General features: G+C 38.4%; 1 protein-coding gene across 3 annotated transcripts in view; it reads left to right on the forward strand.

Annotated features, from left to right (window-relative positions):
- The window catches only part of vps13b (vacuolar protein sorting 13 homolog B), a 337,674-nt gene that overhangs the window by 33,258 nt on the left and 277,831 nt on the right, over positions 1–26,585 (forward strand). For all 3 annotated transcript variants that reach the window (XM_086077615.1, XM_086077616.1, XM_086077614.1), the window contains exons 9-16: positions 4,107–4,202; positions 4,909–5,031; positions 6,163–6,300; positions 8,630–8,717; positions 12,618–12,803; positions 14,263–14,432; positions 15,801–15,995; positions 18,251–18,375. In XM_086077615.1, coding sequence (XP_085933741.1) covers positions 4,107–4,202; positions 4,909–5,031; positions 6,163–6,300; positions 8,630–8,717; positions 12,618–12,803; positions 14,263–14,432; positions 15,801–15,995; positions 18,251–18,375 — 1,121 coding nt within the window. The remainder of the gene's footprint in view (positions 1–4,106; positions 4,203–4,908; positions 5,032–6,162; positions 6,301–8,629; positions 8,718–12,617; positions 12,804–14,262; positions 14,433–15,800; positions 15,996–18,250; positions 18,376–26,585) is intronic.

The raw sequence follows: 26,585 nt of genomic DNA on the forward strand, positions 1-26,585 counted from the left end.
AATAAACTAATACTTTCAATTAATGTTGAGGTTAGCATTTTGGAGTCACCCTCGACAACCCTTCGTTTCTCACATTGTCCACCCCTGATTTATTGAAAGATTACTGTAACAAAAACTTGAACTGAAATGCTGTTTAGTGAATGGAGTGCATGCCAACCCTTTTGTATCTTCCCAAAGCAAGACAAATCCATATAACATGACCAAATAATTTCACTGTGAACAGTACAGTTTTGTAGTTTTTTTTCTGTTGTCTTGTCAGTAAAGTAATTTAGGCAATTGCTTTTAGTGGAACGTCCTTTGCTGGAATTCAATGTTTACGGTTAAACTCAGCCTCTATCCCTTGTGAATACTGGCAGTCCGTTGTATCTCACAAAAGTGAGTACCCTGTTCATGTTTTGTTAAATATTTTATTGTAATTATTTTCATGGGACAACACAGAAAAAAAATGACAACATTGCTGTAATTTGAAGTAATCACAGATTAGCTTTAGCCACAGGTACATCTACTCAACTGCCGGGTAAACAAGCTCGTCTCCACCTGTGCGAAGTAGAAGCACCTCTGGCTAAAGCCAAATCATTTCAAGGTTTTTATTTTCTAGTTGAGCCTGACCACAAATAGCAAATTTCTGCCAATAACTGACACTCTTCCCTAAAAATTATTATAGTTGCCTTTATTCATAATTTAAATCTATGCCACAAACTATGATCCCAAAATGCTCCAATAACATTTCAAATGCTTGCAAACATTTTCAAACATTGGCTGTATCCTTAAAAATACAGTACAGTAAACAGTTTACAGCTAAGCACACAGACACCCACCATGTCTCTCACACATGACAACGACGATGATGATGACGACGACGATGATGATGATGATGATGAATTACTGCAGTGGTGCAGTTTCTTGTAAAATGCTGAATAGTTGACTGCATAGCAAAGCACAGTAGGTAAACCATGAATCCTGAGAAACGCATCACAATGTACTTATTTTATATCGTTTAGCGATGTAATTCTTGATTTCTTTTAACCTAATCAAAATAAGAAAACATTAAATACATTAAAAATGAAATACAATAAAACACAATTATCCAGATGAAAAATACCAGCCAAAATATATTGTAGTAGAACAAGTTTTCAAGGAATGTCCTGTTGTAACTTGTGTATATTGTAATGTAATGTGTATAATGTAATCCATGCTCCCCAAGCAGTGCCGTAAATGCATTTTTGCGCATAATCTAAAGATTTTACCCCGAAGCAGTTGTTGATGTACTAACTTTCATTCATTGTGTAAGTGTAGTATCAAATAGACCTCGCAAATGCCAAACCGCAAATGTATGTGTACGTCCACTGTACTCTATTTAAAAACAAGGAGTACACACGTGGGAGCAAGATTAGGGTATGATTTATTTTTTCCTGAAATGTACATGATACTGTATGGCAAATTTTATGATTGCAGATATTTTCATGTGGTTTACATCCCCTCCCCTTCTACCACATTGTTATGTAGTTCAGTCCTTCTAAGCACCCGCCCCTAAATCGTGTGATCATTTTGAGTTTGAGTCTTATAGAATAGCTTGGTCCCCAGGAAGTTTCAGTCCTCTTTGTCTCTGTGTGCGGTGCAGGCAAGGGTAGGGAAACCGCTAACTGCTGACTCGGGTCACGTTAATGTTTTAAACATTCTATGTGGAATGATGACTGTTCAGAAACGGATCTCAATCTTTAATCCTGCCAGTTCAGTCAGAAAAGTTCAGCCGCACAGATCACTTACTACATTACTATGTCAGTGTGGGTGTTTGGTATTCAATTAGTTACGAGTGCTTTTTGTCTAGAGTGATTTCAGACAGCTTTTTTTTTCTTTTTCTTTTTTAATTCTCATATTTTTCCTTTTATGAAGTGTTAGCTTGAGGGAACTGTTAAATAATTTATTCCTAAAATGCAATTTGAAATGCATGGGCTTGAGGGTTTCCTTTAATAGCGGATTTGATGCTCTCCAGTTTTGTTTACGCAGATACATTGGCTGTACATTATTCATAAATAACTTTTACAGACACAATTAAGCTTTCCCTGTTTCACCTCTGTGTGCTTTCCAAACTTTCATCTGTTCTCGTTTCATTTGGCATTTTGATTCCAAGACGTGATTTGTGGAGGAAAAACACAGAATTATTTCACTTGTGTGTGCTATTTTTTTAAAATGAATGGACCATTTGGTCTAAAATTGAAGCCAAGCAAACTGACAATGCATATCCAATGTCTTACTACTTTTAATTAATCACTCCCCAAGTAGATTATTATTCATATTTTTACTGCTTCTGCAGTCACTCTGTTGTCAGACAGCAAAATATATCTTCCATCAGTTATTTATGTAACTTCCTTCCTACACACAATAAAGACAATCGCTCTGTTTTTGCCCAAATTTTGCCCCTTATTTTTTATATGATTATGGGATTATCTGTATGTGAGGGGCGTGTTAAGAGTGAATTTCCCGTAATAATAGGGTCCATAGCAAGTCAGGGCCGCCAATTTTAAATAATGTATTGAGCATTTTTCAATATTGATGACCAAAAATCTCCATGTGTATAAGGGAAGCCATCGTCTCCCCAAGTCATTTGACTCCACGGACTGTGATGTGAACAGAATGTATCCAATCAAAGAAACTAACGAATAAGGAAGCGGTGGTAAATAAAATAAAAGTATGTCCTCCCAGATTATATCCATCCAATCATTTTCTGACCCGCTTATCCTCCCTGACTAGGGTCACGGGTCTGCTTTGAGCCCAGCTGTCTTTAGGCGGGGACTATCCTATGTTGTTTTTTGTATAAAAATGGATTCCCTAGACGGCAGGAAGTAATTTCCAAAGCTTGCCGACAATGCCATCTTGCAACGCTCCCGCCTCCGGTCCGCTTTGGAAACACTCAGCAACCATCGGCGTATACCCGGAACAGCCTGGTTGTCTTCGTGTTTGTGTGATTATGTGTGATCACACGATAGCTCTGCCTCAGATGACTTGGATGCTCAACCGGTGGTGGAAGATAGTCTTTGTGTGTTGGGTGCTGTGTTGAGATTTTTGGAGCACCCCAGGCCCACACGCAGTATGACCAAAACTGTCAAATGCCCAATTTCTTTATCTTTATGTGTTGGGTCTGCCCAAAAAAACAAACATATTCTAAGATTTGAAAAACCTGCCCTGCTGTAATATTTCATCCTGGAATTTGCAGGTTAGTCCTTACTCATGATTAATTGAAAAAGGGAGAGGAAGGCAGTGAGTATGAGAGAATCTGCTCCATCAGTAGGGATAATAAGGCACAGCTGCCCCTTGTTCTGCACCTGCTTCCTGTACTAAAGTTGAATAGGTTGAGGCCTGTAGAGTTCTACTCGACACCCACAGTTGTTACACCAGCCAAACTCGAAAGCATCACTGCTCTTTCTTCTTGCAGCCAGCTAGCGTTGAACACATGCTCTCTCGCACTCTTTCTCCATTTAAACTTTTCTCTGAGGAGTAAACCTTTTGCAGAACAATCCCTACTTTACATTATCTTTGTAATTTTTTTTAGAGCTGTAGGAGAGTTCTGATTGACATTCCCCAAAGAGCAAATCAGGCCTCTCAGAAAACTAGAGAGGAGTTGGTGCAGTATGAATTGTGATTTGATGAAAGTACTTGTTCTAGGTCCAAAACCTGGTAAAGCAAATGACTAAAAGGATCATTTATGTTTCAAATAATATTTTTTATTGAACTTCAGACTTCGATGTCTTATTATTATTCTTTAAATCATGTTATTTTCAGAAGTCAAATGCGACTTTATACTCAGACACACAATATCAGACACATGCTTTTAGTTTTGTCACAATGATAGTAAAACGACTTACTTTTATTTTTCAAACTACATTCTGTTTTGTCTTAAAACATTAAGGCTCATCTTGGATTATTGGATCACATTTTTTGCTTAAATATTATGTAAATAAAAGCTAAGAACAGTGAAATTTGCAACTCGGGTTTATTTATTCTTTTTCCCCCCCTTTTATGAAACTCTAGCATTTGAAAAATAATTTGCTCTTAATAGGATTCAATGCTGCTTAGATTGTGACATTGTACTCTCTCCACTGTGTCAGTTGACAGAATCCCAAGCAGAAAGCAGCTACTACAGTCCCCAAAAGGTTAAATCAAGAGAGGTCTTGGGTTTGGAACAAGAGGGAATCACTCTTGAGGTAAGAATAATCTTTATTTATATTGAAAAAAAATCCTGATGGTTAAGCTGTACTACCATATTTTCTTCCTTCTTGATCCTTTCTTACTACTTTTATTTCATTTTAAATTGCTGCCATATTTACTTTGGAATAGATGATCAACATACTTCCATCTCTAACGGTATTTATAAAGCCTCCCTGGTCACTTATCTCTGGCCAGTTGTGAGTCCCGTGAAATCTCTGCCTGAGTCTAATCATTTCTGCATTTCTCCCTTGGTGTAGATAGAAGTTTTTCTCTGATTACCTGGTTGGAATAGAAATTAGTTTTCTGTGTTTAAGCATTCTACCAGATGTAATAATTCCACAACATTTCCAATGACAATTTTTGTAATTTATGCTTTTTCTGGAACATGTAGAGGGTAGTCTGAACTCGGACCAAAAATGAAAATGATTCATAAAGCATGGCCTTGTATTTATTGTGTGTGGTAATTTGCTTTGTTCTGTATATACTGTGCTTGCTATAGTTTTGTTAGGCTAACATAAGGAACATATTGTTATATTCAGTCATGACTTTCCTCAGATAGTAGTGTTCTCGATCCCTTTAAACTGTAGCAATTTCAGCTGCATTTAATTTTGTCAAATGTTTCAGGCTTAATGAGTTGTTTGAGTATGCTTTGCAAAAGGGAGTACATTGGTCTGACGTCACTTTTTTTTATTTTAATTTGAGGCGCTTATCAAAGGAGAGCCCTTCTTTGACTGTCAGATTGGCTTTGTGGGCTGCCGGGCTCTCTGTCTGAAAGGCATCATGGGAGTGCGGGATTTTGAAGAAAACATGAACCGACCTGAAGAGGTAAGACAAACCTAAAACCACAAATGAAGACCAAGAACATTTGATGTGAAAAAGCAAGGAAACTTTTGCTTGGGATGCAATGCGTTTTTTGTAATTTTACTTAAGGCACAATATTATACTTAGTTGTTAAGCATTTACTTCTAAATTTTTTAAAAAAAATCTCTGTATAGAGACAAGTATTGGCACTGTTATAACTACAGAACCTGAAAGGCCAGTCAAATTCTTCTATAGTCCCGTTTGGAGAATTCCGTGGGCATGAGGGGTCCTGCCCTGTTTTGGTTTAAATCGTACTTAACCAATAGAAGTTATTCAGTGCAGCTTGGTGAAACAATATCCTCCTCAGCACCACTTTTTTGTGGAGTACCCCAAGAGTCGATTCTTGGCCTTTTTTCACTCAATCTTTTACCATTTGGGTCCATCCTACATAGACACAATGTCTCGTTCCATTGTTACGCTGACGACTGCCAAATCTGTCACTCTGAAACAACTACCACTCGAGTGCTTGGATGAGGCCAAAGCATTGATAACTTAGATTTTTTGTTTACATTTTAATGAGAATTTTTTATTTTTATTTTATCTCGACATGACTTTGAAATTTTAATTAATGCTTTTACTGCTACTCATTTAGATTACTGCAATGCACTGTACTTTTAACTGAGCAAAAGTCTACAATTAGTCCAGAACGCGGCTGCGTTGTGGATCACATAATGGATCACATACATTTGACCATATTACTCCAATCCTCCATTCCCTTCACTGGCTCACAGTGCACCTTTGTATTGATTTTGAAATTCTTATGATTGTTTTTGAATGTCTTCATGGTTTGGCACCTCAGGACATGGTTTATCTGCTGGTGTCTCATTCATTCTCACTGGCGTTTAACCGGGTTTGAGAATTGATTTGGTTACATAGATACTTTAAATTGTTTTTATTTATTTTTGTCCCTATTGCTGTTTCACTATTGTTTTATATTCTTTTTAGTGTTGTAGCATATTTTGAGCCTTTTTGTTTGATTTGTGAATATCACTTTGGATTGGATTAGATACATTGGTATTTCCTTCTCTGCTCTTGTTTATTCTTCATTTCTGACATCCTTTGCTTGATTGTTCATTTTGTCTTGTGCTCCTTCAGGATGCAGTGTTTTTCAGCTGTGGCGACACGCTAAGCAGTAAAGGAATGACCTACCTTACCAACTCTCTGTTTGACTACCGCAGTCCAGAGAACAATGGCGTCAGAGCTGAGTTCATCCTCGATTCTGTTACTCATAAGGTAAATTACCAAAGTACTGTAGCAACTTCTTGTTTACCTTCAAAATCATAGTGTTAAATTTTCCGCATATTTTTCACCAAATTGTTTGGCCAATTAATGAAACTCGAAACTTGTTTATCAGCAATGCAGTCTTCAAAAACATTAAGTATACCATTGACCTAGTGTTCATCAATACTTGACACCCACTGCATGATGGTCCTTGGTGTTTAAAATTGTTGTTGTTGTTGTTGTTGTTGGGACACTGGCATGTAGTTGCCATGCATCTAATTATCTTAAAGCGCAAATCTTCTACAGCTTTTGTGAATAGTACAGATACGGCCCGCTTGCGGTAACACTGTGCCCTGACATGCTCTCTCGCTAATGTTTGGACACGTAATGTTGCGTGTGAAGTTGATGCCTCAGTTTGTGCTCTACGTTCTCTTTCACGCCTACGTCATGTGACCAATTTTCAATCTCCTACATTGTGATCGAAAAATCACATTTTATCACAAAACAGCTTAGGCACGTACAAAACTTTCAAGTTATGATCCCAAGAGGATTAAAGGAATCGCACAGTCAGAAGAAAATGCTGCACTTTTTAATTAGCACCTAGCCATAATAGGGATTTGCATGGGCTAGTGATACATTGTAATTACATAAAGTTTTTTTTATGAAGCAATGACAGCTGTTACTATATTCAGAGGTACTAAGTACATATGCATTCTGTTTTTTTCCCAAAGTTTATTTGCGTAGCCTCTCATCTCAACAAATCAGTTAAGTCATAAATGCTTTATTTAACTTAAAAATCCACACTTCTAATTTTAATCACCCAGCTGCTTGTCCCCAATAGGGGAATTTTCTTCCTATTGAACAAGTAACTACCACACCAGAGATTGTGTGACAACTCTAGGCTCCCTTCATCCACTGTCACAGCTTGAGTGTTGACTTTTCTCCCAAATGCTCATGACCATCAGTGAAGCATTTGTTTGGATATCCATTCATCCATCTATTCAGGCTCGAAAGTCAAAGAGTCAAAGGTTTTCGTGTTAATTCATTAGCGGTTTTGAAATCAGCCAATGGCTTTGATCCAAAAGCATGGCAGTGCTATTAGTTCCCCTTATAAATATTACTCATTAACCTGCTTTTCTGATAAGACTCCATAGAAATCTCTGTTTGGAGAGCTTAAGATTTATTCTGGGGTTAGGTTAAGTGTGGGCGTGAGTTCTTTGTGCGTGTCTTGTTTCATACACTCTCGTTTTGTTTGTTTGAATGAGTATGAGAAATGTATTATAGTTGTATACTTGGAGCGTTACCCTTCTTTTGTTTCTGTGTGGATAAATTCCAAGGTTCTTCCTTGTAGTGAGGGCTAGTGCTGTGCGATATTATATATATATTGTAGCGTAATAATAATAATAATTTAAAAAATGTCTACCGTCCTATTTTACTATTTTACGTATATGTTTTTATTTTTAATTTATTTTTATTGTGCCTTGAAAAAGTATTCATACTCCTTGAATTTGTTCATATTTTGCCACTTTTTTGATTGGGATATATATGATTGAGCACAAAGTAGCACATTATTATGAAGTGGAATGGAAGTAATACATAGGTTTCAAAATTTTAGACAAAAAAAAATCCGAAAAATGTACACTACATGGATTGGCTGTGTTCACAATATATATTTTTTCTTTCTCGATTTGAGAATATGTAACCTGAGATAGTTAGGAGTGTAATGTAATTTTGGGCAATACTTGACAACACCATACACCTTTTTCATAGCACAATAAGTCAGGAAACAAGTCCAAAACATTGCTGTTTTCACGCACGCAGCATGTAACAGTGATGACGTGGACTGAACAAAAATGTCCAATATGGCAGGCGGCAACATATAGGGTATATCATTATTTTGATACCTGATTGGCTAAAACCCTTTTTTTTCTCAGTAGATCAGATGCTGTTGATATTTGCATTTTTAATGTTCACATACACTGCTAAAAGAAAGAAGTAAAATGAAATTTGAATCTATGTTCGTGTAAGTAACTTTCATGCCCAGTTTTGTGCATATGCACGAGTTTTAAATTAGGCCTAAACTATTTTAATCTTCAATTTGTGCCAAAATCCATCACATTTTCTGGTTTGTCTTGTACTAACTTACCGTATGTCATGAAAGGCTCCCAAAAAATTTCAGCTCAATCCATCAATGAGTCTTTTTTTATTTTTATTTAAATATTGGATTTTTAACCCCCATTTGTCGTATCCAAGATGACCCCAGTCATTGCCACTCTTGAAGGCTATCAGCATGTTTGCTCCCTCACTGCCATGTTTATCTAACTGCTCTTTTGTTTGACAGCTGACCTACACAGAGATAGCAGGCATGCAGCGCTTCGGTGCTTTCTACTTGGATTACCTCTACACAATGGAGAACAGCAGCAGCAAGGGTATTGTCTTAAATCATTCCTCCTCACTGAGTGTGTTTGCTAACCTTGCCACCTCTTCTCTCTCTTTCTTTATCCTTGTCATGTTCTCTTTTGCTCTGGCCTGCCCTGCCTTTCTTCCTATCTGTCTTGTGCTTTCTATTGCATTCTCCTTCTTCATCATTCCTTTTCTCCCTTTCTCTCTTCTCCATCAAACAATCCCCCTGGATACTTGAATAAAGAGATTGTCTTGTTTGAGTCACAGCCACCTGGTCCTTGACCCTTCCTGTCCTTTCTCTCACCCTCACAACTTACCTTGAGGGCAACTGTCACAAAAGTGTTTAGTCTGCTGACACATATTTGAGTTTCATTCTCCCCGTGCTTGTTGAAACACTGTCCCTTCCCTGCCTCTCTACCTGTAAGCCCTTGAGAAAGTGAATACTAGGACCGTCTTCCCTAATTAGGTGTCACTCTTTTTGGCAAGTGTTAAGAGTCAGATGTGCTTCCTCATTCTTCAGCGTCAGAGAGACCGAAAGTTTCCATTTAGCGATAACATTTTTGTCACACTGAAATAATTCATTGGACCTACAAATGAGTTTGTGATACTGTTGGATTGTTAAGTATTTGAATTTGTTGGCTATGTATGATGTAAACCTATAAGAGGGATTCTCAGACATGATGAAGTCTGACTGACATTAAAGATTTATATCGGCTCAGAACTCCAGAGAGACCATGTGGTTTTGGCTTGATTCAAGGGCCAATCCAGTCTGACAGACAAATGTTGAAGTGGAATCTGTTTGAAGTTGAATTCTTGCCAAATTGTCTGTCGTTTCTCGTGCAGTTTGCAGAGGCTTATTGTGCATGATTCAACACCTGGACAGTAAATGATCCTCCTTCTGGAGAATTGGATTGGATTTTGGCATGAATTTAGTTTGGCAATGTTGCATTATAGGTCTGACATATTGTAGTACTTTTGTCTATGCAGAAATAATAATTAAAAGATGGAATAACATTTACTAAATTAATAAATTGTCCACAATTGATTAACACACATGACTGTGTCTTTATTAAGTCTGACCAGTTTGGTCAGAAAACAATGTTGTAAGACACTCAGTCATTGAATTTTGTGTGGGAAAAAAAGGCTGGCTGGCTGTTGATCATACTTAAACAAAAACAGTCCTAGTTCATTTCTGTTTGAGCAAAACATTTGTTGCATGAGAATCCAAAATTACAAAAAAATAAATAAAAATCATTTGTACTGTCAGTTTTAGCTGTCATAGTTATATTTTACAGTAGGAATTGTGTCAGTACTCCTGTGGGATGACTGTGGTTACCTTGTCAAATGGAATGCTTCTCTTCTGTCAGTGTTTCCCTCCTTCCCGCACACGGCCCAGATCCAGTGTCATCCAAACAAATTTGTCTCTATTGGCACAAGATTAACATAAACTCTGAGTCAACTGAAACACTAACCAACATAGGTCACACTTGCTATTGACTTCAAAATCAAGTAACTTTCTTTTTAATCTTGAGAAATGGAGACACTCTTTAAATTGTTTAAATCCTTAGTATAGTCCGTGTTGCATTATGTCACTGACTATTCAACTGTAGCCATATGTTTGATATTATCCCTAATTCTTCTGACTGAAATCTGAGGAAGTGGCATTGCCAGTACCCCCCCCCCCTTTTTTTTATCTAAAAAATATTCTCCACCAGAGAGCTATTTTAGCTGAGAAAGTAGTTTCTACTTTCTCTTGAGTTCTTAACTAAAATAATGTTCTGTGGTGGTGGAACTTAAAGCAAGTTGTGACCCTTTGTCCTCTCGCTCCCTGTCTTCCATTCATCCACCCCTTTTATTTTTAATTTCTTCACTTTTATTGCTGGGGAGCACAGTCTTTTAAGTGGACCTCTGGAACAGAGGCCTGCAGAGACTGAAGGGACAGCTGTGCGAGTGGACATTTGGTATACTCATCATTCAAGAGTTTAATGCTGTGTGAGCTGATTCCTTTGGGCTGTATCAAATCCTTGCACCACTCAACATCATTGCAATTGCCTAATTTTGTGCAAGAGGTAGAGGATATGTTTTATTTGATTAAGAAATTAATTAAAACGTTTTAGTGAGTTGATATCAATATTGGCAGTAGACGAACTTCGTCTCTTGTGAATTAAATGGTGGAGCCTGTGTAGAAAAGCAACTCTCGTTATTCGATCGCTTGAAGCGTGTACATGCAAAGGAATTTAGTTTGCAAGTGAATAGTCTGTTTGAATAGCTCGGGTGTATGCCAAAAATCACGGTTCAGTATGTTTGTTTCTGTAAAGGGAATCAAATATAAAACCGCTCCTTTGTATTTTGAGTAAATTGATTTTTAACCAGACTTACGAAAGAAACCTTGCGTTTTTTTGTTTTAGTTTTGAAAATGCAATATCAATCATTTGTCTCTTTATGAAATGAAGGATGCGAACAACAGTTTGAACAGTCTGAATTATGCTATAAAAACACCAATTGCATTCACATTTTTTCTTTCTTCGCATGCAGGTGGAATTTGCATTTACACAGCCCTATTTCTTTATTTTTTGTGCTGCACTGGTATTCACATTCGGGTGATGCCTTTTCAAATAATTGGCCAAGTTCAGCCAAAACTATATCGCTAGCCATGACTGCTGCTACTCAGATGCTGAGCTGCACTGTGTTTGTTCACAGACTAGATGTGATCCACAGTGGGAGACAGTTACACTTCCTGTGTGTACTTAAATCAGCCAATCAGACTACGCAGTTGCTGCTGCATTTGATGATTATCATTTGTATGACAAGTTTTGCTGTAACAGCAGGCGGACAACATGAGGACTGTTTCGGAGCTGCTAAAGTTTGTTTGCCTTTATGGAATACTGCATTCCACAAGTTGGAAACATAGAATTTGTCAAATGTGGCAATGAAGTGTATCTAAACTTTAGTTTATTTGAGGTACATAATAGTGCTGTCGATTCAAATTTCCTCAATCGATTCAATCTAAATTCACAAGAGTGCAGTTTGATTTGATTTAGATTAGTTTTCTATTTGATTTGATTCACTTCAATTCAATTCGATATTGAATCATTATGGAATGTCAATTCTTCTTATATATCAAGGATATGATAAAATTTCCAAATTAAATTCAGTGGAGGAAGTAACTGGTTAAATCATAATGATTTAATTCATTAATGAAAGTAACTTGTTATAATCAATTAAGTGGTACAGAAACATTGACATCAGCAAGGATGAGATGAAAATATTTTCACAATTCAAATTCAATAATTGAAAATATAATTCTGAATTGTCTTAATGTGCAATGCAAGAAAATACTTTAAAAACTGCGAATTTCAAGAAAACAGTCAAATAAAAAAAAGGCCTTTAGAATTCATCCATCCATCCATCCATTTTCTGTACCGCTTGTCCTCACAAGGGTCGCGGGGTTGCTGGAGCCTATCCCAGCTGGCTTCGGGCAGTAGGCGGGGTACACCCTGTACTGGTTGCCAGCCAATCGCAGGGCACACAGAGACGAACAACCATACTCACAATCACACCTATGGACAATTTGGAGTGTCCAATTCACCTGCCATGCATGTTTTTGGAATGTGGGAGGAAACCGGAGTACCCGGAGAAAACCCACGCAAGCACGGGGAGAACATGCAAACTCCACCCAGGAAGGTCGAAGCCCGGACTTGATTTCACAACCTTTGCACTGGGAGGCGGACGTGCTAACCAGTCAGCCACCGTGCCGCCCCTTTAGAATTCTATATTCTTATAAATTAATGGGAAAAAGAGATTAAAATAATCGATACTTGGTTTTATGGATCGATATCAGACTCGAAAAGGCAAATTGATTCGATATTGATTATTTGTTTAAAAAAAAAACAGCCCTATTACATAATGAATCTTTCTCTTGGTAGATACTCAGGACTTCTCTGCGGTGAATGTAGAAGAGGCAGTGCCAACTATTCAAGAAGCATCCATCAAGAGACTTGTGGTTGGACCTTTAGACATCAAACTTCACAGTAGCGCTGTCCATCGTATACTTAAAATGATCACCTGTGCCATGGACCACGAGTATGAGCCTTACAGTAAACTGCAGCAAGGTAAGATTTGTCGACACTTACATTGTTGGTTTTCTGGAGTGACATATCACCCTCGACATCTCATAGTTAATATTGCTGCCTACATTGAACTGATGCAATACAATTTCTGCTCCATTCTTCCAGCGGTCAGAAACGACATAAGTTTGCACTTTACAATATCTTCATCACATTGTTATTTTGTTGCGCAACCCATCTTTCACCACATCGTTGTACATGAAAGTAGTGACCTTCTGGACTGTATAAGGGAGGGTGAGCCAAACACCTCTGTAGTGATCAGCCTTGCAACACAGTCGAGTTCATCCCTAGGATATTTTGAAAGAATATGGTATGTGTGTCTGTGTAATATCAAAAGCAATAATTCTCATTGCAGTGAAATGATCAAATCTGTAGGTCTTACTTATTAGCATGTGTGATAGATAATTCAAAATGAGGTCGTTAATTCAGATGACTAATGCTACATGTTGTTTGTGTGTTCTTTCTTATCTTCATATGGGTCACTGATTTTGTCACCATTTTGGGCGGTCTACCCTTTCCTTAGTTAAACGACTGATACCAAAATTTTTAATGATTCGTTATTAATAAAAAAAATCCTTAGTCTTACTAATTCATCTCAAGTGGACACTTGCCAAGTTAGTCACTTTGGAACATTCTGTACTATTCTCCATGGAATGGGAAGTAACCTGCTAACTAAATAACAGATGAACACAACTAATACAAAGACAAATATGAGGTTCTTTTTTTGCTTTTCCTTGTGTTAACATTTGGGCATGAGCAAATGTTATAACACATGGAGTCAACACAACACTCCATAATGACATGAAAATGACAAAACAAAAAACAAAAACGAAACAAATTACTACGCCATTGCTCAATGCGTTGTAGTTGCACCTTTGTGAGCAATTACAACCTCAAATCTTTTTGACTAGGATATCAAAAACTTGGCAAACTTAGGTTTCACACATTTATATCATTATGAGGTTCACTTATTCCTATTGGCAACAACCTCCATCAGGTTGGATTGGGAGCACGGAAGCACAGTCATTTAGATGTCTCATTCATTCATTCATTCATTCATTCATTCATTCATTAGTGCTCAAGCGAGGGTCGGGGAATCCCGTCCCTGTGCGTTGAGCTGACCATATGAACCATTTTTTTTCCAATTCTGGTGATCTTGTGCCAGCTGCTCTACATCTGGATGTCTCCAGATGTTTAATTGTAATCAAGGCTAATTGTGCCTGATGTGGACATTTTCACTTAGGGATTTTCGGTACTAAGTTTTGTTGTCAGCAGTTTCAACAATAGTAGCTGTGTTATTTTGAAGAGACCATGAATTTTTACACATCTGCACATTTGACCATTATTCTTCACTATACCCTAGCAATATGTAAGCAGTCAGGTTTTTTCTTATGTTTTTAATTATCATTACTAGTATTGCTTACAAACTTGATCATGTCTGCAGAATTGGTGGAGGAGAGTTGTTGTCTAGTCACTCCAGAAGAGATTTCAAGATTAGAGGAGTTTATCCCCACCAGACTCACTTGTCTCACACTCCTCCAAGTCTCAGTCACAGTTTGTATGGCTGAATTCAACCTTCTTCACATGCTAATGCCTATCATTATAGGAGGCAAGGTGAGTGTACAAACAATAAAACATACTCAAGACTTTTCTCATTCATGTTACATTTTATGTGGTTTGGTTCACTGGTATTTGGACAGAGAAATGAGTTTCCTAGTTTTGGTTTTGTACAGTACCAAAATAATTTAAATTAAACAATTCATCTGCCGTGCAGATGTTCAGCTTTATTATAGTGAGTTAAACCAAAAATATAAGAGAGAGAGAGAGAGAGAGAGAGAGAGAGAGAGAGAGAGAGAGAGAGAGAGAGAGAGAGAGAGAGAGAGAGAGAGAGAGAGAGAGAGAGAGAGAGAGAGAGAGAGAGAGAGAGAGAGAGAGAGAGAGAGAGAGAGAGAGAGAGAGAGAGAGGAGAGAGAGAGAGAGAGAGAGAGAGAGAGAGAGAGAGAGAGAGAGAGAGAGAGAGAGAGAGAGAGAGAGAGAGAAGAGAGAGAGAGAGAGAGAGAGAGAGAGAGAGAGAGAGAGAGAGAGAGAATTGTAAAGTATGTATGTCTTGAAAGGTGAGGTAGAGTGGCACCATCGTACTGGTACACCTTGCAACCTTGACAGATAAGCTTGAAAATCGATTACAGGACCTGCAATTGTGATTATTACGCATGTGATGGTGTCAATGCTCAAACAATGTATTGTTTAGCTCTACAGATATATTTCATTCCAACATCAACAGTAACCAATATGTATGGGATAAAGTACACAATATACTGTATACATGGCAGCAAATTGAAAAATGAATGGACCAAAAAGACAAGTGAACAAATTATCTGTGTCTTTAGTCTTGCAAGGTGAACTACACCACCTGTTTTCTCAGTATCGTTAACAAGCCAACACTAACTAGTGTTGGGTAGATTAGGCCTTGTGAAGTATTGTGGGACATTGACTACAATTGTATTGCTACTGTGTCGGTACCACGTCACTCTGTTGCTCACTGCAAAAGCCGGATGGCGCTTGCACGTCATTGTGTGACAAGTTGCATACTACACAATATTGTTTAGATTATTATCAAGGGTGCACATACAAATTTTGCCGTGGTTCTCAAAGGAGTACCAAAGGTTGTTGTTTGGTGCTTATTTATTTATTTAGGTTTGTTTGCTTGAACCGTTACACACATGCACATCAAAATATATGATGTTTTATTTTGACTTCATAAAGGCTGCAGAGACTATGTATGTGGTCCACAGGCTCTACCTTGACCAGAAGTCTACCCATGAGTGAGTGAGTCAGGAAAAAAATTAGCACCAAACAACAAACTCTGTCTTCTTTATTATTCAAAAGTGTGAGCAGGATTATACAAAGACAACTGAAGAAAACACTGACAATTTTGGATACTCACTTTTACGTTGTTCTTTCCCGCAATATTTAATTTCCTAGGCTACACCAGGACTGGTCAACACATCAGCATTTCAGCCAGTGCGCCCCCTACCATCTGTACAGTTCCAGGTGGAGAGAGTGAATGTTGAATATTCGGTTCCGATGTATGCACTGGAGTTGGTCAGCACTGTTAGCGCTCTCAACCAGCCTCCTGATAACCTCCTACATCACTGCTACGCACATTTTTACCTCAAGGTAAATGGGAAATTTATAAATTGTTGTATTACTTCTGATACATTTCACCAGTTCACTGTAGTAAAGGACAGGTCTCCTTTTTATCAAGATACAATTTGGCTAAATGTTATACTAAATACTAATAGTAAAAAGTTATTTTTATATTACTTTTCCCAAAATAAAGTTCCCAAAGAAGCTCCACCAGATCTGATTAAATTTTTTTAATTTGCATAATGTTTTTACACCGGATTTTTCTTTCTTTCTTTTTTTAAGACCCACGTCCAATGTCTATAGTCAAAGAACTAAATGGCCACACTAATTCCACCCTGATATGTTGCAAATGACCCTTTACTGACCTTGATGACCTTTTCCCACCTGGTCATAAAAATCTTAGCACTGTGAGCTTCCTGATGAGTACCAGTCCTGCTCTGGTCCCTCTCAGGCATTCAATCGGATGCTAAAGACCACTATTGCTGCTAGCACTATGACCTTCCCATGTTGCTGTGTTAGTTTTACGGTGTAATTAGTTAGTTCGGCATATACTGGTGTGCTCCATTATATGTTTGTGTGATATTTTATATTGACAGATTCCACAAGGTGATCTACACATTACTGTTTTGTACACCTCCTTGGCAGGGGTCTGCCTTCTTTAAAATCATATTCTTTATTTTACAAATTGCTATAATTATAGTACAGTATAAACATTTGTACGCTGACACACTTTTAAGACATAGTCTACTTGGTTTTTTACTTTGCTTGCACTTGCTGTTGGATGTACAGGCAGAAAAGACAAGACCTGGGCAATGGGACACATTACTTCTTGTCAACAGTGGAGCAGTGGCCAAGGCTTGAAAGTTCTGTGTGATCACCATCATGTCACATGAACACATCTATACACAGCAGCAAATTAATTATGACTGTTAAAAGTACTTAACTAATTAAAAGTGTTGCCGTTTTAGAAGTGTGCAATCTACTGACATATATGTTCAATGTATTTTTTTCAGTTTTTCCCCCGTTTTTGATATATATATATATTTTCTGTATGATGAATTAAAGCGACGTTACTAACTTGTGGAAAACTAACAGATATATCCTATATTATTCTGGGCACCTCCACTCTGGTCTTGAGATGGCCCGTAAGTATTTTTTTAAGGCAGGATGTTTGCGGGATGTCATGCTGTTAGTCCTTATCACAGGGTCACTTAAGGGTTAACAATCATCTGGTCAGTGGATGTGGATCATTCTAACCAAACAGCCAATGAACATCTGCCAATTCTGCAATTAAGCAGTCAAATTCCACTTCTGTATTTTGAGAGCGGGACCATTACTTAGTGGAGGTCAGTCTGGCCGCAGCTCACTCATTTCAGGAAGTGACTTGAAATGGGTATACACTAAGTCTTATCTTAATCTGTGTTTTATGGCGACTGGTTGTCAGAGTTTAGGTGTCTGTTTTGATGGTGGTGGTAAGCCATTATCCCACCCCCACAGTTGTTGAAAATAAGTAAAATCAGCTTGAGAGGGAGGCTCAACGGGTGCATTTTTTTGAAAAGAGGAAGAATACAGATTAATTTATTGTACTATATAAAATGGATTTATTGTCCTGTATCGTGTGGTGGTCGACTCACACTCTTTATTTTAGTTTTGTATGTCTTCTCCAGAATGCCCCTCTATCAAGACTGAGACCATCTTATTGCAGCAATGAAACAGACCCATGCACTGTGGATTCAAGATGCTTGCATGCACTAAAGACAACTAAACTATTGCATTTAATTGCTTGAAACTAGACTTTTAAATTACAAACACTGCTAACTGTGTTCAATTTTTAAAAGTTGAATTAACTCACACAAACCACACGTGTGGACAAAATTGTTGGTAACCCTCTGTCAATGAAAGAAAAGCCCACATTGGTCACGGAAATCACTTGAAACGTACGTGACAATAACAACAAATGTATTGAAAATTAAGCAATCAAGATATCTGCCTTTACTTTTGATTTGTCATTCAACATAATTTAAAAACAAAACAACTAATGAAACAGGCCTGGACAAAACTGGCGGTACTCATAACTTTATATCTTGTTGCACAACCTTTTGAGGCAATCACTGCAATCAAACAATTTATGTAACTGTCAATGAGGCTTATGCACCTGTCAATGGTCAAAGCATTTCTGATATATAATTAAGAAACCTTATGGAGAGAAAATAATAATAATGTATCAACAATGTAGATGTGTCGTCTAAACGAGCGCATCTGCTGATATTTGTCCTTTTGTCTAGGTGTTTGGGTTCCAGGCAGGGCTGACATGCCAAGACAGTACAGGCGGGTTCCCTCCTCTCATCCCAGTTATTCCATCCTTCAGCACAGCACTTTATGGGAAGATGATCAAGAATCCTGCATGCTGGTGAGTACCTAATGTTACAGATGAATAGGATTTCCAAGAACCCCTGCAGCTTGTCCTTTCCGTATCCCTGGCTAATTCCTATTTTGTATTTAAACACAGCCATTGCGCAATGCACATCGTACAGAATCAGTCCGAATCATAGCGTAGCTGATTGAACTAGATAATATATGTGGAAATATCGGTAAAATCAGTACTTCATTTAACCATTTTTGTTTATTTATATACAGTGGAACCTTGGAGTTTGAACGTCTCGGAACTCGTACAATTCGGACTTCAACCAAAAAATCGGAGTAAAAATTGCCTCTGAGTTTGAACTCATTTTCGGAGTTCAAACACCCAAGCAAAGCAAGCTAAGCCTAACATACCTTGAAAACGAGTAGCCGAGTGAAGCCGAGCAAAGCCGTGCAATGCCGAATGCTCACGTTGCGGTAGTTGAGACAATGCACTGCTCATTTCCAGTCAGATCGTGAATACTCCCACAGGTGCTTCATACTCGCGTGTGCATTTAGATTTTTCCACGCCAATTTTCTTCGCCATGGGCCCAAAGAAAAACCGTGCCAGTTGCAGTAAAGAAAAACATACAGCGCTACGAACCACAGTGGATTTAGGAAGGAGATTATTGCGTAGTTTTAACTACCGTAACTACTTCTGTAAATACTGGCACGAGCACCCCCCTTAGCTGGTCAACCACGTGCCTGACGTTAACGCACGCACGTTAACGCTACCAATATGCCCAATGTAAAATACACAAACTCAGGACTGAACTAAAGCTAGCATTAACATAGCATTTATCATCCACTGATGCCATCACACCACAACAGGTAAGGTAAGGTATTTTTATTGTTTAAATACTGTACTGTACTGTAAATGTAAAAAACACAAATAGAAATTAAAATAGGAATTTTCTGTTTTTGGATCTTGGGAACGGATTAATTGCATTTACATTATTTCCTATGGTAAAAAAATGTTTCGGCGGTTGAACAATTCGGATTTTGAACACTTCGCAGGAACGAATTATGTTCAAACTCCGAGGTACCACTGTATACAAAAAGCATATAAATTGTGTACTCCCACCTTGCAGTCAAGTGCCTGACTTGGAATTAATTTCACCTCCATTACTTAGCCCCTATCAAAGGCCTGCAGATGATTTAAACTTTTCCTGACTTCTTTTCCAGACAATTGTCATATGTGTAGGTTTGAGATTAGGTCACGCAGGAAGCAAGAACTCTACCATTTAGTCTTCTGTCTGAGCAGGTCTATGTCAAGACTGTTTTACATCCCTGTTCTCAATATGAAACTTGTAGTTGCTTGTTTGATCTTCAAGTGTGCCTTTTCTGTCCTGCCTACATCAAATAGCGGATTCAGATTTAAAACGGATGTTATTCTTCACTTTGTTTCTCTTTTAAGAAAACCTCACAGATCATGCTATGCTGGAAAAAAAAAAAAATTGGGGGGGGGGGGGATCTGGGACCTAGGACCAGCCCTTAAAAATAACACTGACAAGCTCCCCCTGCACGTCTACTTCCCTCAACTGATTAATAGACAGGGTGCTCTTGTGCAAGACTTTTAGATCTTTCAAGTATAACTTGACTTAAGTTTGACCTTTTCTTTCGTAGGGGGGTATGTCTTGGTTCCTCATATTGGCTATAGCCAAAATCTAATTAACACAAACTGACCGTTTATGCCTGTAGGAATGATGGTGAGCAGGTTTGACAGGAACCTAAGTTGAAAAGAGCAGCAACCTTGTGAGATTTCACTAATGTTTCTTTTTGTTTCTTGCATTTCCAACACGTTGGACACAAGAAACAACAACCCTGCCTTCCCTAATTCATGAATTACGTACTTGTGTGTATGTTTTTGATAAGAATTTTGCATTGTTTAGATTGGGGTCAGCAAATGTTTTGAGACTGAGAGCTGCTTCTTGGATAGTGACTACTTGTACTTCTGAAATAACAAATTTGTTCAGATTACCTTAAATTAAATGTTATCACCTTTGTGAAAACATTGATCATGTTAATTTTCCTTCACAGTAATTTATCAATAATGATATAACAAGTTAGTAAACAGCCATCAAAATGCAACAGTATTTCTATAAATCTTTGTAAGTGTTTTCTAATGATCACTTCTACAGCATTCCTTCAAAAGCACCATCACTGATGAGCTATTTTTAGAGCAGGCCTACGGGCTACTCGTGGTCCTTGGTGGTACAAATGGAATTTATCACGCAAGAGTGACCAATTTGCGTAATTTTTGTAATGGTTAAGAGCTGCTTAGGACATTTGACTTTCTGAAGAGCCCCAAGTCTTGTGCTAATTGTTCAAAGAGCAACTGCGATCAATTGCTCTTCTTAAAGTACCTCTATGTCTGTCAAGCAAACAATATCTGTAATGAGAAAAACTGAATTTCCATTTAAAAAACTGAATTTGTATCTAGAAAACTGAATGAAAAGTAAGGATCAAATACGTAATACAAAATTTATTCAGTACATACTAAATATTTTTGGGATTGGATGACTATTTGGAAGTAGCATCAAATCTGTCTCCTTCCGGACTTTCCATTTGAAGGGAATGTGATTGTAACGAGTTTAACTAGGGAAGACAAGCGATGCGGTTCAGTCGATTCTGTTCAATATTTTGCTTGAACAGACAAATCAGCACACCTTTGACATACTTAATCCAAATCGTCCATGGTTGTTTACAATAACATTTAGATCACCACTGAGCGTCTGTAAAGGTCCAGCTCCTCTCCTGTGTGTTTTCAGTTCTCAGCTCATGTTGCTCTTGGTCTCAACCACAAAGATTCTCATCTTGCACAGTGGGCAGTTTGGGACTTTCAGTGGGGAAAGTACATTGCTCTGACATCCTTTCTCTGCCAACCTTGTCCTTTATTCGGCATGATTTATTCTATCAGATCTTGGCTCTCTTCAGATAAACTGCAATATTTCTAAGCTAACTGGACTGCAGCGCTTAAGTGATTGCAGAGTGACTGTGTAAATATTGGGATAATTTCGAGATCATGTTTTTTTTATTTTTTATCATACAGTTCTTGGATAGAACCTTCTTGATCAGATAAACCTTGGACACCTGAATCAACCTGCAGTTTTCCTCAATGTAGTGAATTGTAATCGTTACAACCTGATAAAATGTCTCCATTTTTTTTCTAGCCATAGCACATTTGATTAGTGGCATAGTGTAACACTGTCTGCATTGCTTTTGCTAATATTTAGCAGATAGTATTAGCAGTTGTTAAACAGTAAACGGGAATCTTCGCACAGTCAGGTTCTCCGACAGAGTATCTGAGCAGAGGTGAAGGTTACTTCGTTTTTTGCAATTTGGGTTCACCGTGAACAGGATGAGCCTTTTTTAAATGTTGTCACGGAATGGACTCAGGAGCATGGCAACTATCTGTTTAAGCCTTATTTGATGCTATAATATTGTCTCAGTATAATAATGATAATAATAATGCTTTATATAGCGCTTTTCTATCTAATCAGACACTCAAAGACGCTTTACAATGGAACGGATACATTATTCATTCACTCACACATCCACTCTGTGGTGGCAGTAAGCAACATAAGTAGCCAAAGCTTTCCCTGGGGCAGGCTGACGGAAGTGAGGCTGCCAGTGTTCGCCTACGGCCCCGCTGACCACCACCAAACATTCGCACCTTCCATACACCAGTGTGAGTAGCACTAGAGGCAATGTTTGTGAAGGGCCTTGCCCAAGGACACAACAATGACTTGGGTGGGGATCGAACAGCCGACCTTCTGGTTACTGAACGACCGTCTCTACACCCTGAGCCACCGCCGCTACAAGTATGTTAAACAGTGGTTAATTTTCTCTATATACTACATCAAATCCTTGTCAATACTTTAAAGCTGCTCTAAGTAGCAATCTGCCAAAAACTATCTTTACAATAGCCATTTTATTTGACCCTTTATGACTCAAACATCTTTTCATTAGCAGATTAACACCTGAGACTGGATTTGAGTTTGAATTTCCCACCCTCTGTCTGCAGATGCGACGTCTCACGCACAGTGTGTACGTGAAGAATCGAGTGTACAGTTTCATTCGGCAATATGTGACAGTAGCGATTTGAAATTCATTTTCCTGCACTAGGCAACTTTGAGATATTGAAACTATAAACAGCATAACAGTTTGGCTTTGTAAATGACTTCTGTTAGCATAATAATATTCTAATATAGTATTGTACAGTGCTGTGAAACATTTTGTTTTCCTCTTCTCATATTCTTACTTTTATAGTACTCCCACTTTAATGTTTAAGATTGTCAAGCACATGTAAATATCAGGCAAATATAACCCAAGGTAACATAAAGTTTGTGTGAAAAAGTACTTACCCCCTCAACGTAATATTGGTTCGGCCACCCTCAGTTGCAACAACTGAAATCAAGCATTTTCTGTAACTGGCAATGGGTCTGTCACATCTCTGTGGAGATATGTTGCCCCACTTCTCCTTGCATAGTTGATTTCATTCAGCAAAACTTAAGGGTTTTCGAGCTCGGACTGCCTTTTTAAGGTCATGCCAAAGCATTTCGATGGGACACAAGTCCGGACTTTGACTCGGCCACTCCAAAACCTCTTTCTTCGCCTTTTTCTTCTTCTTCCTTCTTCCTTCTTCTTCATTCTTTTTCTTCCTTCTTCATTCTTCTTCTTTTGTTTGTTCTTCTCCTTTTCCCTTCTAAACTATTCAGAAGTTGATATCCTGGTGTGTTTTTAATAGTTGCCCTGCTGCAGAGCCCAAGTTCACTTCAGCTTGAGGTATCAATTTGATGGCCGAACATTATACTTCAGGATGTTCTGGTAGAGAACACAATTCATGCTTCCATCAATCAGACCCAATCACCCAGACCCTGTAGTAGAAAAGTAGCCCCAGACCATGTTTGAATGTTGTAATGATCTTTCTTCTTTTTCTGAAATGCTACCTTTCACGTTGAGTCATGAACACTCACCTTAACAGAGGTGGCCCACAGCTCTTCTGATGTTGTTTGTCCTGGGTTCCATTTTGACCTCCTGGAAGAGTTGTCGCTCTTGGGTTCATCAATGTTTTCTCCATTTGTGGATAATGGCTCTCACTGTAGGAATGGCTTTTTAACCTTTTCCAGACTGGTAGATGTGAATTACTTTGTTTCTCATCTGTTCTTGATTGAATTTCTTTGGATCGTGGAATTTTGATACAGCTTTTTGAGATCTTTTGGCTGACTTCATTTTGTCAGACAGGTTGTATTTAAGTGATTTCTTGATTAAACAGATCTGGAGGTAATCAGGTTTGGGTGTGATCAGTCAAAAACGCAAAATGCTCATCTTTTAAAACAAATGTACATAGAGGGCAAACACTTTTTCCACACAGTGCCAGGTAGCTTTGAACATTTTCTTCCCCCTTAATAAACCTATTTAAAAACAGCATTTTGTGTTAACTTGGCATATCTTTTTCTGATATGTTTTATAAATTCTTAAATATTATGTGGTTTCGAAAGCCATGTAACAAAGTAAGAATGTGAGAAGATGGCAAATACGTTTTCACATTGCTGTACATATGAACACAAAATCATTGGCACACTTCCATCCATCCATTATCTATCTGTTTGTCTGTCCGTCCGCGGCAGTTTGGACTTCATTGTCATGAAAGTGTATTGTACACTGCGCAGATTCAAGACAAGTTGTGCCAAATGTAGTAAAAAAAGCCCCAGAACATAATTTGGCATGTTTCACAGTAGGTACAGTCTTTTCTTGGTAAGCTTCATTTTGTGTCTGTAAACATTATGTAACGTCCTTAAAAACTACAAATTTGCCTCTATCCAGAGGATATGCTTCTGGAAGCTTTTTGGCCTGTCAAAATTTAAATTTCACGTTATTTCAGTGACCATGAGGAACTTTATTCAACAGATGGGCTGCAGCAATATACTTAGCCTGATATAGACTTCTCTACAATGTCTAGAAATTCCAACTTCTCCTGTGCTCAGTTTCAATTGTTCTGGCTGCTAAATCCTTTAATCCCTGATAAGATCAGTGCTATAAAAAGTAGAGATTGTTGAGTGATGTGGCACTTATAAAGGGGTGTTAGAAGTGCCAACTGCATTGATCTACCCTAGAGCTGCCCCCCTCACACTCATGCCATGCAATCTACAGGGCCACCTGAAAACATCAGCATATGGAGGTAGGCCAAGTCTGGGGCCCGCCAGCCCAACCAACAAACCCCCTGCACCTTAGTGTGGCTGGTCGCTTTGCAGACTATAATTCAGACCCACGTCAGCTTTTATGTGGCACTTTTAACAACCCCTGTTTCTCGCGCAGCTATTTCAGTGCGGATAATTTCTTAGACCATGTGGCATTACAGGTGCATGTTATATAGCCACAAAAAGCTAATTTGCCCTGTTAATGTTTCTGAACGAAAATAGTTTATTTTCCCTTGGTACCTAATTCTCGCTGTAACTCGATTACATTGTCAATAATTTATTCTGTTTTTCACACAACTTGAAGGATTGTTTTATGTGAAGTTGAAAAGTCTATTACTATGTCTGGACCAGTAGTCTAGACTCTAGATTAGCTCATTTGGTGATTTATGAAGGCTACTTGAGGCATCTGAGGCATGATCCTTGTGGTGTGATTGTAATGCCTCATTACTTCTGTTCATAGTTAGTCAAGGTTAGCAGCTCCTGGTCTATGTCTCCAAGCAAAACCAAGAATGAGGGGATGAATGCCGCACTGAGTTGTCATGTTTAGCAAATATACTTCAAATGACAATGATCACAATGAGAATATAATACAATTTTTGTATGCTAATCAGACCAATTAGATTTGGAATTTGTTACCGTCCCTAAACAGTAATTAATTGGCAACAGCAGATAGTGAATGATGTCACAGCCAATCAACAATATCAGGTACCTATATTAACCTTTATTGAATGGCGGCCCTGTCTGGGAGCCATTTTGTGGTGGCCCGGACCGGCACTAGCCCTGTGTATTAATGATATAATACTACAAGTTGATTATTTATTATTTTGTGTCTTTATACTATATTATGTAATACTTTAAAGCTGCTCAATGCAGGAAATCTAATTTTGAATCGCTACTGCCATGTGTGGCTGAAATATGAAACAGCACACTCCCTTCTTCATGTACACACTGCGCGCATGATGTCACATCCGCAGACAGAGGGCAGGCAATTCAAACCCGAATCCAGTCTGAGAACTTTTGGCCAGTGGCTATCAGGAGTATCCAATGAGAACAGCTATGTTAATCTGCTAATTGGAAGATGTTTGTGTCATAAATAAAAGTCATAAATAAAAGTCAAATAAAAAGGCTATTGTCAAAAGGAACCCCGACTGTAATGACAAGTTTGCTCTATTAATTGATTTGGTTGTTATTAAAATAACTATGAGATAAATTTTTCAAAAATCATTTATAGTTTAATACGTTACCTATGTACTTATTTTTTTTGCATGTTTTCTTTCTTCTTTTTTTGCCATCTAAAATCTAACTGAATATTTAACATTTGACATTTTCTGTGCTTTTATATATTTTCCAAGTCATTATGGAAGGATTTAACACAAACACAAAACGTGCTTCCATATATTTTTCTCATTATAAGAGGTCCATGAGCTGTACTTTGTCTGCCCCCTCACCTAGGATCTATTTGCCATGGGTGATACTGCCAGGGGCATAAAGCCCCAGACAACATAGCTCCTAGGATCATTGGGACACAAAATCCCCTCCACCATCGATTCTGTTCATAACTTTTATGGACAGAATTTCTAGGCGCAGCCGAGGCGTTGAGAGGTCTGGTTTGGTAGCCTCAGCATTGCATCTCTGCTTTTTGCAGATGATTTGGTGCTGTTGGTTTCTTCAAGCCGCGATCTCCAACTCTCACTGGAGCGGTTCACAGCCGTGTGTGAAGCGGTTGGGCTGAGGATCAGCACCTCCAAATCCGAGACCATAATTCTCAGTCGGAACAGGGTGGAGTGCCCTCTCCAGGTCGAGGATGAGATCCTGCCCCAAGTGGAGGAATTCAAGTATCTTGGGGTCTTGTTCACAAAAGAGGGCAGGATGGAGTGGGAGATCAACAGGCGGATAGACGCCTGCAGTGATGCGGACTCTGTATCGGTCCGTTGTAGTGATTTACCGGTTGATCTATGTTCCTACCCTCACCTATGGTCACGAGCTGTGGGTCGTGACCGAAAGAACAAGATCCCGG

The sequence above is a fragment of the Leptonotus elevatus genome, chromosome 6 (genome assembly GCF_054856555.1).
Source record: "Leptonotus elevatus isolate MCC_2025b chromosome 6, RoL_Lele_1.0, whole genome shotgun sequence".
In the NCBI taxonomy this organism is placed as follows: Eukaryota; Metazoa; Chordata; class Actinopteri; order Syngnathiformes; family Syngnathidae; genus Leptonotus; species Leptonotus elevatus.